Consider the following 15,171-nt stretch of genomic DNA (forward strand, 5'->3'; position numbering starts at 1 on the left):
TGTTTCTTTTTCCACGGGGGTTACATGCACGGGTTACATCGATCGCTATGAAAGCTTCTACGCCGGTTTGCCGCGATGCGTCGTTGGCAATTTCACATCGCGAAAATTACGTTGACCGTTAAAACGATCACCTTGTTTCTGCTGATCCCAAGGACGAAAGTACTGACAATGAGTGGCCAGCATTATTACATGGAAATTACTTCGCGGTAGTTACGCCGAGCTCGTTGCTGTCAATTAGTTGTTTTACGCGCTGATCGGTGTTTAGGTCGTTAGAGTCTTTATCGTTGGCTTTTCATGGGACAGTGACTGTGATTATCGATTTTTATGCGACAGTTTTAACGTACCAGATGTAGGTTACGGTTTGATAGTATGTAATTATTGTATTCAGTAAAAGGGCCATCAGAGATCTCCAAAAGTGGGTTTATGAGAATTTGACGAAGTTATATCGTGCTTCTGCGAGAAAGCTATCACTAATTGAAAATATAAAATTTTTGTGGAGAGCAATAGGAAAATTTCTGTTTACAGTTGTAATTAATTAGGGAAAATATTGTTACAGGCTGAAAATATAGAATTCTTGCGAAGAGTAAAATAGAAATTTCTGTTTCCAAAATTAGCAAATTATAGTATTAGGAAAAATATATTAGCTAAAATTTATCCAAAAGTTTATTGTTTGCTACTAGAAAGTATTGTCTTGAAACAGAGGCAAAACGCAAATGTTCTTCAGATCATGTTGCTTTTGATGGATAAAGTGTTTCCATAGGCTCGATTAGGTGAGTCAAATTACTTGAAATTGAACTATTTCTATTCATGTAAGTTAATTGTCAAGTTTTTGTTCACATAGGTTAAATTATTTCCATTCAAGTATGGTAGTACCAAACACATCAATTAGTATGTATCTTGAAACTAGAAAAAATTGAAAGGACCTCAACTTCACTTGAAGCTTGAAAGGATATTTCAAGTCAAGTAAAACACCATGTTCACATTGATCAAGTTGCCACAAATCATTTGCACTCAACCTACCCGAATTCAAGTAACTTGACTAATCTCACAAAACTAAATCTAGACGAAATAAAAACTTGAAAGGATATTTTACATCAAGTGAATAACAGGTTCAGATTAGCAGTCAAGTTGTCCAAAATGCTATTCAAGCCACCGCTTGAATTGAAGTAATTTGACTAATTTAAACAAATCTTATAAGTTAGTGTGTTTTGGAAACGATTTGGAAAGCGCTACAACAAGAAGAAACAAGGTGTTCCTCACTGTTATTTTAGATTCTCTTTTAGACTCTAGGTTCTATTTTAGATTCAACACAAGATTCTTCAGTCGGCCAGATTTTTCCGCATATAATCGTTGTGTGGTCATATGGGAAAGTACACTTGCAATTGATGAGTATGGACAACTGCGGGTGCCCACGTGTGTGCATGTTTAAACATATAGGAAAATGAGGAGAGGGTAGAGGGGAAGTAAAATAAAAGCACGCAGAGTGGAAAAAGTGGGGTTGAGGACACGCGAGTCATCCATAATGCACGGGCCTCAGCAAAGATGTGTCGGCAAGATAAATTCGATAGAAAATGCAGGAACGAAAAAAAGATCTTGCGAGACTAGACGAAACGATTCTACAAATTTATTTAGCTCCTCCAGGGTCGGCGTACACTTAAATACCGCTTTCGAACTGCGCAATTCAACTCTTTGCACTTGACAGTCACCTCTAAGGCAACATTATGAAGGCAAAATCATAAATTTCCAAGTGCAAATAATAATGCATTAAGATACTACAACGAAATAGTACAATATAATATAAAATAATATAATAAAGTAGTACACTATGATATAATATAAGATAATGTAATGAGATATTATAATGCAGTAAGAAAAAGTAAGAATTTAGGAATAAAATTATCTATTTAAAAATAATAGTCTATCTACCCATGGCAACAACTCAAGGATGGACATAAAATGGAAGTAAAAAATAGGTAAAAATGTAGCTATAACAATGTCTGGTATCACTTTGATTCTTTCGCATATCGGCAAATGGTTTTATAATTGCCACTATTGATATCAAAAGTGGAGTTAATCTTGAAAGATAATGGACGATTCCTCGAAAATACTACGTGTATGTTTCTCTGTGCATAGAGTAGTATAAATAAATACTGTAGCATAAACATCTAATAAATGTGAAATTATTATGTATAAAGATTTGATTATAATAGTTCGTTCGAAATCTAGGACCAGACAGAAATATTGAAGTATTGAAACAAACTCGACGCTAAATATCCTATTAATTTCCGTAAACTTGGTGTGGAGTTCTCTCTAGGGGAAATTGTCAGGATCGAGAAATTGGCTGCAAGTGTCTGAGAAAGCATCTGGTAGCCATCTGGTAACGAGCCAAGTGTAATACTTTTACGACGATTGCCGATAAACTAATCTTCGAGGTGATCAGTCAAGTGAAAAAAAAAAAAAATATGGCAGGCGATGTCCTTTTACGCGTTCAATGTGACAGTAACAAAGTGTTGTAATCCTAGGATCTGTCGTGTGTTGTTAGTTTGCACATTTCGATTGATAGGCTGACGATTACTGCTGGAGGTCATTTCTTTTCCATTTTTGCTTGTTCAACTCCTTTCAAATCCTTCTTTCTACATTGTTTAATGTTTTTGATGACCTCCTTAAATTGCTGTTCTTAGAATCGTTTTTAGTATACACATATATTGCTTGCTTGGAAAGGTGTTCATTAATTTCTTGTTTGTTAGTAGGAAAGGTATTAATAATTATTATAATGTAAATAATTACTACTACTGTAGAAGAAAATAATAATTATGATGTAGTTATTTAGACTATCTTACAAGGCATTCCATAAGAAGCAACAGAACGAATTTAAGTAATAGTACAACATAGTACACTATGTTCTCATCATAGACTCATTGTTATCTTCAATCTTTCTTGGAACTACTGTCCTATTTGTTTTCGTCGTTAGTCTTAATATTCAGAAGACAAGCATAAGTATTGAAGGTCCCAACTGATAGAGTTACAATATTATAACGAATAGGGTCAGTAAATAGGTATACTGTTATCATAATCGTGTCTGTTAATGCATTCTACTTTGTAGAAACCAAAATATTTGTGTTCTCGTCAAATTCAACGATTTCATTTCGTAGTACAAATTAACCGATGAAAACCTCGAACAGTAGAACCTCTATTAATCAACACACTAGATTCAAAACTGAAGAACCTATTGATGCCTAATTTGTTTATTTTCTGTAGACTATTATTAACTTAGGGTTTGAGTCTCAGAGGAAGTTCTACTCTACTCTTCTAGTTAATATAGTGAATAATGGAGAACCGTGATATCAAAGATTATCGGTAATTATGGTTCGATTATTCGAGGTCCTATTTCATGTCCAAATACTTTAGGGTTTCTCGTGACTGTCTATTAATCTATGCACGGGTACCAATCCGACGAACAAACTATTACTCGAAGCCGCAGGACAACATATTGATCTCTTTCGTGGACTGGACACTGACTATTATCGATCCGTTAAAAAGTTCAGGGCTGTCTCGTGTGTTTGTGTATTCTTTGGAAACACGATTTCCGAGCTGTTCCCTTATCGAAAGATCTACTCGACCGAATTCGAAACATTTTGAAATCGATGATGCAATTAATTGCAATATGATGAAAAACTAGAAAAACAGGATGCAGTATTCCCTCGTTATAAGTTATATCCACTGTACCTTGAAACATTTATAGTAAATTCTTGCTATATATTCGCAAGATTTTATATGTTAAATGTTCATCGCTATCCACACCTCTGAGGGAGTCCTTGAAAAGATTCTGTTCGACACAAGCAGTCGGCTTGAGTTTAAAGAAGATGAGAATTTCCTATGTACGCGATATATGTTTCTCATTGGTCCCGAGGGATGAACATGTAACGAGAATTCGCTGATAGAGTAATCGACATTCATTCGTCATACACTGTTACAGCTTTAATAAAACCAAGGTTGGTTACCATAAACATGAGTTGATCTCAGGAATCGTTATACACATCGTTATAAACAGGATATCGTCAATGTATCTAGTCTACAGCAGCCCCGTCCAATTGATAGTTGGTGAATCGTTTGGAGCTTCCTACTCTCGTCTGCATCATCAGGGAAACTATGCCAGTTTCTAAAGGTCGCCATAATAAGTTTGCAATAAATGATTTTGTCCATCTTATTTGGAACAAGTAGTAGTTATTTATATTTGAGGAGTTTGAATAAGCTCTTGGATCTTAAAGTTCATGTAACACCTAAATTTTTAATGATAAATGAAGGGTGTGCTAATTAAATTACTGCATTGTCACAGCTCAAAAATCGCATTTTTTGACTTGTATCAATGAATCAATAGAATAGTTAGAAGGGGAAGCAGATGAATGAGGATTCCATACTTGAACACCGTGATTTTACACAGGATTTGAAATGCAAAAGATCTTCATACGTTTCTTTTACTTTTGCATTTCTTATATACAAGGCATTCCACACAATCGGGACAAGCTGTATCTTAAAAATTGTTAGGTATTGTTAAAAATGACGCAAGACAATATTAAATGGTACAGAATTATGTCTGAGTTGGAAATAATTTTGTCCATTTGTATGCATTAGGGTATCCAAAAAATGCAACTGCATTTTCTTTTTAGATGGGACTCTGAAAGTTTTCACTGAACTAATCGATGCAGTTTTTCAATCCCTAAAAACAGGAACTATGGATCTACTCGTAATCTAAACATATGCGGTTAAAAGTTATTGTATGCTATTTTTTTATGTTTTAAGTAATTTTAGAGATAGTGGTCAAGATGGTACTTGGGACACTCTGATACATATTCGAAATAGCTATTGATATAGAATTCAACTCTGTAGAACCAGTTCTCCAACACATGAAATTCCTTATGTCATAGTTAGTCACTCATAAAAGCAGCCGAATATCGAATCGGTAGGGTTACCGATCGAGATGAGTTTTCCGATTGACTGCGTCACGGTAAATCGAAAACTGTGGTAACTGGGGGGACCTGAAACGGGATGGTGATGTGTCGGTACACGCGATCGAGCAAAGAAAAAGAGAGAAAAGAGTTAGAGACAGAGGCACCGCCGTGGAACGTATCACCTTTCTTTGTTTTTGTTAGGCCTGTGAATTTTAGGTACTAACGTTGTTGTTAGGTAATCGTGTGCCGTGTGCCGTGTGTCGAGAAGTATCTTTATATTCGTGGAGTTACCTACATACACGTTTGTCGTTGGTTTGCTGTTGTTTTGCCGACACGTTGAGGATTTCTTTTTCTTGGATTTGTTGCGCATTTTTTGTCACGCCTTAGTGATACCACACCGTCACCAATCTTCTACTGCGCTGCTTTCCATCCATTTTCCTAGTCCTCGTTCCCTCCACACACTCGATGCTCACTAGACGAACATCACACACAGTCACACAGAGATAGATACATACACACACAATAATCGTTATTTTCGTTTATACCGAGTAGTAGTTGCTTCGACAGTTCGCTCATGGAATGGTATCGTTCGAATATTATCGAAAGCTGCTCGGAGATATATTTTGATGCAACAGACAACTGATTGTTAATTTAGCGACACGTGCCTCCATTGGATTTCAAGGAAACTGGCTATTGATTTTCTTGTAACGTGAACTACGATAAATACTCGTTTGCTTTTCACCGTTTCCGACAGTTTTCTGGCACGGTTATGGCAGCTCGGGACCATGTCGCGCTAACACGATCATCTACTTTCGCAATCGTACTATAGTTTGTTATTTATTTCGAAAAGTTGGCGCCGAACGAGTTTTCGATAAATCGCTTATCTTAATTGAGGAGTGAACAAATCTCGATATTGCGTTCACGTGGATCACCGCTTCCGGTATAGTGAATATTTATTCGTTCACACATTTACACAGCTACAGTAGATTCTCGTTGTATGCTCGCTGAATTCTATTCGTTACGTGATCAACGTTATCCTCACTACTTGGAATGAAAGGGTTTTGTTTTGAAATATAACTCTATTAGGAATAAATAATAAATCAGCTGCAGTTTAGGGAAGGTGAGAATTGTTCAGGGTAACCAGATGCTGGTACAAAATGATTTTCAATGACGTCATAGAGTAGAAGGGTGGGATACCTCACGATATCTGGCTACATTGCTGCAGTACCCCCATTTTTCTGCTCTATGACATCCCTGGAAGGCATTTTGTCCCAGCACCTGACTACTGTGGAATTGCCTGGCCTGTACCTGATGAACGTTTAACGAGAATTTGCTGTACTTAACACCATTCCTTTCAGTCTCCTTTAATTCCTTAACTGTACAGGGAGAAATGTGTGGTTGAAGCCTCCCTCGTTCATCGAGTTGCATCAACCTCCTTCGATACGATAAGAAATAATCGGAAAGAATTTTCGGGGAACTTGCTGGACCATGGGACGCTTCAACAAGCAAGTGTGATCATATATGGTAATCTTGGTGGAATAAATGCTGAGAAACATTGTTGCTTCCAATTCTAGTTGAATTTGTTTAATTAAACGCGATGTTGAGGATTAATGTTATTGGTTGTGACTTCTGAGATGTAGTGTGTTTCGTTTGATACGTTATGAATTTAACATAACGAAAATTAGTGTTAGACATGTGAAACGAGTGTAACAATAATGTTTATGTTTCTTATTTAACTGTTTGGGATAACGCAAAGCGATAGAGGTTTGAAAACAGATACAAATTTAGGACTTCTTGGACTAAAGATATAGGTGGAAACTAAAGTAAATGTTTTCCTTTGAAAGATACATTTATTAATTGCGTTTTTACAATTTTGTGTTGAACTTTTTCCAAATGCAAACATATACTGAAAGAATATGAGATACTTGTTTGAGGATTAGGGATTAAAGTTCTCGTACAATGGTGACAGTTTTGAGATAAACGAGCAACATTCCAGCAGAGAAACTTGTTCATTCTGTAATTATTCAAAGATTTAGATTAAAATGTAAAGAAAAGAACTGTTAAACAGTTCTACTTGCAAAATACTTTTGAAATCTGTTTACTTTCAACTGCATTTGTTTAACTGTAGCGTTATTCACTAACTAAAAATATAATATCTATGCAGTACTTGTTAACCAAAATAAGGTTAACCAGAGTTAAGGATTAAACATTTCGTTCAATTTTTACTTTGTCTTTGCCAAAATTCCAGAGTTTGTATCTTTCTTCGAAATTCTGACCAAAATACAACAGAATCTTCTAAGCGGCGAGATCCAATAAAATTAACTTTTCACATACTATTGCAAGCTTCCGGGTGTAAGCCCTGTCGTTTATGAACTTGTGTCCGATGTTTCGCTAGTATTGTAGCTGGCTTCATTAAAAATCCTTGGACACACTGATATTGCATCAGTATTAGTACTGCATCAGCATCAGTATTAGTGCGTCCAAGGACGTCTGATGAAGCCAATTTGGGAATTTGTGTCCAAGTTTTCGCTAACATTGCAGCTAGCAGTGTCTGCATCCAGGAACACTTCACCAAAGGTTTGGTGAGCTAAAAGCCAAAGACTCCTGGCGAAGTGTTTGTGGATGCACTAATACTGTAGCACTATCAGTATTGCATGTGCATCACTATCAGTGCATCCAAGGATCTCTAATGAAGCTAGTTGTAATACTAGCCAAAACTCGAAAGCAAGCTTCCAAAGGACACCTCTTCCCCCCAGAAGCCCCAACTAGTAGCAACCCAAGCCACGAAAGCCTCAACTGTATTAACTACCATTGATTCCCCATCTATGAAGGAGAACCAAACGAAATGATCTTGAATGGCTTGCAACTGCTTTCGTCGTTCTCATCTGTCCACCAGGATTACTGGAGTATTTTCTGTATTAGATGTCTCTGAGTGCCGCCATGTCGTTAGCTCACTGGCCGGTCTGCTCATCGACGATAATTCTCGTTTCAGAGTGCCACCAGGTTACGTGTACCAGTCGCCTTACCTGGCGGCAGCGGCGCCAGGTGGTTTGGTACCGCTTCCGACGGCGCAGTTGACCCACGCCGCGGCGATGGCAGCAGCGTCCCAGTTCTACGAGTACCAGAACGTCGCGGCAGCCACATATCCGGGGCCGTCGTACAATTTCGCCGAGGCGTACCCTTATACCAACGCCGCCGCGGCTGGTATGTGTTTGAAAAGTGTCCAGAGCAAGGACAGCAACGGGCTGATACACCACCATCAGCAGCACACCGGTAGCAGCCCTGCGGTGCTGGCACACCAACGATTGGAGAAAGCTCTCCTGCCGCCCTTTCTGCCGTCCGTGCTACGTAGCAACGGTAGAAGATCATTCGAAAACAGAACGCACTGATAAAGAGGGAAACGCGAGAATGAGAACGAGCGCGAATGGCAGTGAGCCTGAGAGTGAGAGTGCCAGGGGGAGAGGACTCTGTCGTCTTCCACTTTGTAGTGTAGTTGTGCTCGCAGGGTGAACCTCTGCAAGATTCCCACAGGTTCTAGAAAGTCAAATTTAGGGGTCTCTGATATTTTTATTAGTGTTTTTATACTTTGCCCACTTTGCTGTAAAGAAACTCAAATATTGTTGGATTCCTTATTTTATAAAAACGGGAGATAATGATATCATAACTTTCTCTGTTCTTTTTGTTATCATAATTGGTTAGTAAGTTTTAAAATAACTATTAAGGCTACCATGGCCCTCTAAAATCAGTAGGAACAGTAGGATTATAATAGTGAATATGATGCATGCTTCTTGAAAGCTAAATTTTATTTTTGTATAACAAAGTAGGCTTGAAAGAAGTTAACAATATCAAGTGTTGCACGTGTCGATTGTTTCACTCAGCGAATATTTTCATTGTAACCAAACTAATACACGGTACCGGTTTTAAGATTAAACAGAATTTTTTTAGACTCACAACTACTTCTGAGTGGGAATCTTGCCACAGACACTTTCTGCTAGTCTCACCTGTCGCTTCTTCAGATTAAATTAGTGAATATTCTGTAATGTTGATGTGTTTATATTGAATTTGTCTGTCAAGAGATTTTGTTAGGATTTGAATGATGAACTTTGCATTTAGCAGGAGAACTTTCTGCAATCTTTTTTTCTGATTCGTTTCACTTAAGTTATTCACACGTTTCTAGGGATTTGAAGGAACGAAGAGTGCTTATATAGAAACGTTTAATTTCTGCTAGAATGTTCTGCTGTCAGGCGCAGTAAAAAGTGAAACGCAATATTGCATGCTTACGCTGGCTTCGCACTCAACACAATGAACATGCAGATTTTGTTAATGCTCTGATGTGCTGTCTACGGTGGTGGTGGGAAAAATGTCACAGCGGGTGACAGAGTAGTTAATACGCTTTCATCGTGCAATATCGATTCTCATAAAAGAAACACTCAGTATTATAAACAAATTTCAAATTCTTTTGCACCTTCAGATAAGAGAAGGTTGCATTTTGCATTGCAGAAGAAACCGCGTGCAGAATAAAAATGGAAACTAAAGGCGAATTAGTAACCCGTTTTGGTTTTCCTACATAAATTAATCTCAAGATACAAAAACGTGATCTATAATTGGTGAGTTGAAGAACATTACAAGTCCAAAAACCACATTTTGGTACATTTGTAGTACTATGCATTTTATACATACAATATGTGGAACCCAGAGTTAGAGTATATCATTTTCTTAAAAGAGACTGGTACATATGTGTACATTTAGTTTTCCTCAGATTCATGCATAATTGCAAAACATATAATGAAAAATTTTGGGGGTAGATATCCTCTAGGCAAGTCCTGATCGTTTGGTGTTTTTGATTTCTTTGAATATATCTTAATCTTCCGTAGGTTACTGGGTCCATTTTGTCCACAGTAAACCCTAATTTTTTGTAAACTTGTTTCAAATTCTTATTTTTCCTAATTAATCCTACAAACGTTTGACTCAAGCAGCGATCTTGCACTAAAATAGAGACTTCAATAACTATCTCAGAATTTTTTTAGATTTTTTGAAATTTTAAAACAGTGAAAGAAATAGTCGCGGACAAATTGGATCTAATATGTCCATAAAAGATGTGAAAATTAAGTGTGCCTTCGTAAGGTTAAATGAATACGTTTACAAAATAAAATTTCATCAAATAAATATCCAAACCTGGACCACTTACAAAATAAAATACAATTATTCTATTTGATCTTAAAAAAGTTTCTCCCTTAAGAGCTTGCATCCACTTTTTTCTTGTGACTTAATACACTTTAGCTCTGGGATTCAAATATATCTACTTTTGAGATTACTTAAAAATGGCTAATTTTGGACTTGCACTGTTCCTCAACTCACCGATTCATTCATAACAAGAATCTTGCATCCGACGCCATAATCTTCATATACATCGAGTCCCCAATTTGCAAGAATTTGGAATAAATGCGTCACACGATATTTGCACGCGTACCTTGTTCCTTTTCAAAGGACTGCCAGCACAGAAACCGATGAAAACTGCAGAGCCTTAGTATCCGATTTATTCTTTTTGCAGCGAACGCGGCGGCAGCGAGTTACGTGACACCGTATACGTACGCGACGCTACCAGGTGCAGCAGGGCTGCCAGCAGCCGCGGCTGCAGCTGCAACAGCGGCGGGTGCAGCCTTCCCTGGTCTCCCGTACCAGACGACACCTCAGGAAGCGCGATTGCAATAGAAGCCGAACGAGCAGCCGCGAGGAAGCCGTTGGAAGGGTCTCCATCGGCGCTGAGTTCGCAAGAAAAGTTCGCTCCTCGCCTAAACTTGAATCCTCGCCTGTTCTCCGCGTCGATCCTGCCGCATTTCGTTTTTTCGGGAAGCCAAGCGCCAGCCGATGTGACTGCACACCGCGCGAAGAGGTCAGCCGACGTCTTCGCAGCTAAACGGAGCCTCGTCCCACGTTGTCACGAGTTAATTTTGGAAACAGTGCACCGCGCGAAAGACAGAAAACGAAGAACCCTCGCGGAGCCGCGGCCATTCAGGATCGACGACTCGCAGTTTCTTACTAACTCAATCTCTCATCTTCCCCACTTTAATCTTCCTTTCCACGTTCTCCTTTATAGGGCCAAAATTGGCGCGCCCGGCCAATGTACTTCGCGATAGGAGACGAAACGTTATCGACGATAGCGTTATGATTATTTATAACTAACGGTGCACGACGGACGGTGAAGGCTTTCGGACTCGCAAACTTTCTAGACACGAAGGATTCCATGATGGGCTGAAGAATATCTTCTGCTGTAAGGGAAATGCATTGTTGGTGACGCAACTGGGAGACTATTAGTTAAATTGGCGATGCATTTCTGTTGGAGTGTGAAGTAGTTTTTGGAAGATCGTTTGATTGTCGATCGGAGCATAGAGAAAGAAGTGTAGGGAAAGGAAATTGCAAAATGTTAACTAGGATGTGTTAGGATGAGAGAAAGTGAAGAAGAATAAGTTGAAATCCTGACCCGTATTCAGAATCGATATAGGGTGGTTTTACAGAGAAAATTTGTGACTTTCTGTCTGCGCTAACGTTTTCTAATTTTTGGTATTCGTAGGTGATTCTTGCCACTGTAATGTTACTTCCATTTTTTTTCAGAAAATAGGTTTTTTGGACGTAAAATTTGATTAATCTTAATATCTTTTCTGAATACTGGTCGAAGTGTGTAAAGACTTCATGGATCTGGATGCGTGTAGACTATTTAGATTCAAAGATTTCGTCGGGATCGATTCTTTTTCTATTTTGTTCGTAGAGAAATATTCTCTCTACTCCCGGCGAACTAGAAAATCGTTAAAGAAATAGCCACGGAGCTTTCGTATAACTTATGATTTACGAAGGAAGGAAATCTATATTTAGGAATGAACAGACAACAGCGGGTTCTACGTGCAAAGTGTTCTCAAATCGATGAAGTGTCCTTGTGGCCAAATTATTTCTGTGTAAGTTTAAACAAATGTAATTGCTACTCTATTCATTCTTATTTCATGAACGTTAACCTCTTAACACCTGAATTATGAATTCTTAATACAAAAAATATAAATTTGACACAATTTGTAACAAATTGTTATAAAAAAAAATAATGTTAGTCTTCTCAAAGAAGAGGAATTGAGTAATTATTTAAAAAGTTATAGTTTACACATATTAACTGGAATAGATATTCTTAGAAAATGCACAGTATTATGATAAATTCATACATGTCTTCACAAATGTTATCAAGATTTTTATTTGCTATGTAACATAGGTATATGTTACAAAAGGCGTTAAGAAGTTAAAATTCTCTTTTCAATAACGATTAATATTTGTTGTGTTAAACAATGAATTATTTATGAAAATATCTCCTTTTTAAATCTAAAACAGTAGAGATGTTTAATTTTTTGAACACTTTGTATACCGGGAGAAACTTAAGGAATACACATAGTGAGGAAGATAGAACATACATTTATTTCGACAGGGCATTGTTAGCTTCGTGGATTGAATTTCTCATTTAGGAGTATCTCACTTACAGTCAGTTAGAAAAGACTTTCTAAGCGATAGAAGAATGTTGTAAATGCTCTTAAGCAAGAAAACCATTTGTAAGTAATGGGGGTCACGTTGTCTCTAAACCAATGTTGCCTTAAATAGCATAACAGCGAAATCAACAGGTGTTTTGAAGAAGATGCCTTTTTACGTAACTTATGAAATCTATTGAAACGAATCTATCAGTGTTTTGCGGTACGAATCCAATGAGGACCAAGGGGCGAACGAATTGGTCTTGTTACTTATCAAATAATGACAATCATCGAACTAAATAATTTAGTGTCAGATAATGTAGAAGCTCTGACGTCTGAACAACTTCAGGAAAATATCATTGCCTTTTAACTCGCAAAGGAAATTTATTAAGAATGCATGGCTAACGCTTATATTTACGCAAACTTTAAAAAATCATTCTGAATAATATTCATTGAGCAACATGACACAAATTCCAAAACATTTAATGTATGTTTAAAGAAAATTAAAGGTTTCAGAAGTGAACGTTTATGTAAATTGAGATTTCGTAGTGAATGAAAGCAGTATGCGATATTTTTTCATTTTATCCAGTCATACACTGAAGATGCTTTTCTTGAGTATTAAGTTTGCTAGAAACTTAATATTACTAATATGACGTCTTTATTCTCTGAAGTCTCCAATTTCAAAACAATTTCAATATACAGTATTGTCTCGATACAAGAACATCAATTGCAATCAGTTACATCTATAAGGCACATAAAAAACCCATTTCTAAGATAAGTTTACGCCATCACAGCTTGAATTTGCCTTTTCGAATCGATGGTAAATTAAATTGAAAGAATTGTTCCAAGGGAATTCCAATGTCCATCAAACTTGTATCGATACAATCCTGTATTTCTGGATAAAAATTGGTAATAGTTGTCATGCGTTCTTAAGACACGTGTTCCAGAAGCGACCTCACTTATCTGATGTCACGTTTTCGACACCAATGTACGTTCGTCCATTCTTACAAGTGATCCGGTGCCTTAATTAGCACAACCGAATAGTCTTAATGGTTAGAAACTAGTCAGTGATTCGTTAGCACGAAGCTATTCGCTAACGTATGTATAGGTATGGAAACAGAAGAACGAGACGGGAACTAAGGAGACTAAGCTTAGCTAGCGAGAAAGGAAACGGAGGATCGGGCTATGAAGAATGAGACTGTCTAGTCCTAAACCCTTCGAGACCTTAAACGAGGTTCACTCGATTCGTTAGAATTTTAAGTAGGCTTTAATATGCATGAAACGGAGAAAAAACCAAAAGTCTTGTAAAAAGTTAGTGAAAGAGCTGTTAGGATGGCTTAATGTTAAGTATTAATTATTACATAACCGATCGATTAAGATAATAGGAAAATAAATTAATACTATTGATATTATATTATATTATTATTATTATTATTATTATTATTATTTTATTATTATTATTATTATTATTACTTATTAATATTATTGCTATTAATTATTGATAATATTATTATTGTCATTATTAATTATTCATTATTGTTCATGTACTTAATGACGAAACTGAGAGAATCGAGCGTATTTATTAGGAAACGAGAAGCTTCCGTCTTGCCGGAGGGACGAACGGAATCGAAGATGAAACCGTAAACCACGTGATCTCGTCACGAATATTATAATCCTCTTGAATATCCTATATTCGTAGGATTAACGGTTGTAATATATCGTCTGTTATCCTAAATATTATTAATATTATACGCTCTATCGATAGGTTAACGAATGGAAGCGGTAACTGGAGTATATTGTCTCTGAGAGAAGTCAAAAGCGAATGACGTCTTGGTCTTACGATAGATCGCGACTCTTGTTGTCTGTTGCTTTCGCACGTCACTTGAACTCTTCGCGAGACGACGAAACACGATCTTTGATTACTGAAAAACTGAACAGAAAAAGAAACGGAAATAAAATCTCGATTTTCACAAAAATCATGTATCATAATTTCATTTAATCTTCTGAAGTGTGGGATGTGTAAGTACTACGCACAGTTAGAAAATAATTAAATAACTTGAAAGATGGTACTATATTGAGGTTTTTCGAGAAAATGAAGAAAGTATAATGGTTGTAATTCAATACAGTCCTTCTGAAGTTTAATGTATTTACATTAAAGGTGTGTCAGAAGAAAATAACCTTTTGGTAGGGTTTTGGGCCACTCATGTAACCTAGATTGGACATAATCATGACATTTGGAGTTGCATCTCTGCAACAAATCTTCTATTGATCCATACAGATGAAAATTAGATGGTGTCAATGAATATTTTATTCAAAGATAGTATTTGGGTCAGTGAAAGAGTCTTTGCAAGACCACACCTTCAAATATGATGACCATGTCCAGTCTGTAGTCTATGAGTACTTCAGGGGACAACCAAAACAGTTTTCTTTTTCCGGCATTCAACTGTATCTTTCCTGCTGGCAAGTGTATTAAATTGCAGGAAGATTATTATAATTATAAACATGTACATTTTTAAACCTCAATCTTGTATCACTTTCCCCAGTTATTTTTCTAACTATGCCTAATACTTGCATACAGTGGTGCAGGAATCGAACTGCGTCGTTCATTTGTTAAACGTTCACCAGTTCTGTGTCAAATTTCCTTCTCCTTTTGCAACAGAGGCGAGTGACCCCGTCGCTCTGGTGGAACTCGATCTTGTCGTTTTTCGTAGCTAAAGATAATC

The 15,171-nt window shown here is 37.0% G+C and overlaps 1 protein-coding gene across 2 annotated transcripts in view; it reads left to right on the forward strand.

Annotated features, from left to right (window-relative positions):
• The window catches only part of LOC143186634 (RNA-binding protein 24), a 43,432-nt gene extending 29,008 nt beyond the window's left edge, over nt 1-14,424 (forward strand). Inside the window, exons 5-6 of one of the 2 annotated variants that reach the window (XM_076390334.1) lie at nt 7,942-8,306; nt 10,501-14,424. In XM_076390334.1, coding sequence (XP_076246449.1) covers nt 7,942-8,306; nt 10,501-10,661 — 526 coding nt within the window. In that variant the 3' untranslated portion in view covers nt 10,662-14,424. The remainder of the gene's footprint in view (nt 1-7,941; nt 8,307-10,500) is intronic. The other variant, XM_076390336.1, reaches the window with a different exon arrangement.
• The last annotated feature ends 747 nt before the right edge of the window (nt 14,425-15,171 follow it).

This window comes from Calliopsis andreniformis, unplaced genomic scaffold (genome assembly GCF_051401765.1).
Source record: "Calliopsis andreniformis isolate RMS-2024a unplaced genomic scaffold, iyCalAndr_principal scaffold0022, whole genome shotgun sequence".
In the NCBI taxonomy this organism is placed as follows: domain Eukaryota; kingdom Metazoa; phylum Arthropoda; class Insecta; order Hymenoptera; family Andrenidae; genus Calliopsis; species Calliopsis andreniformis.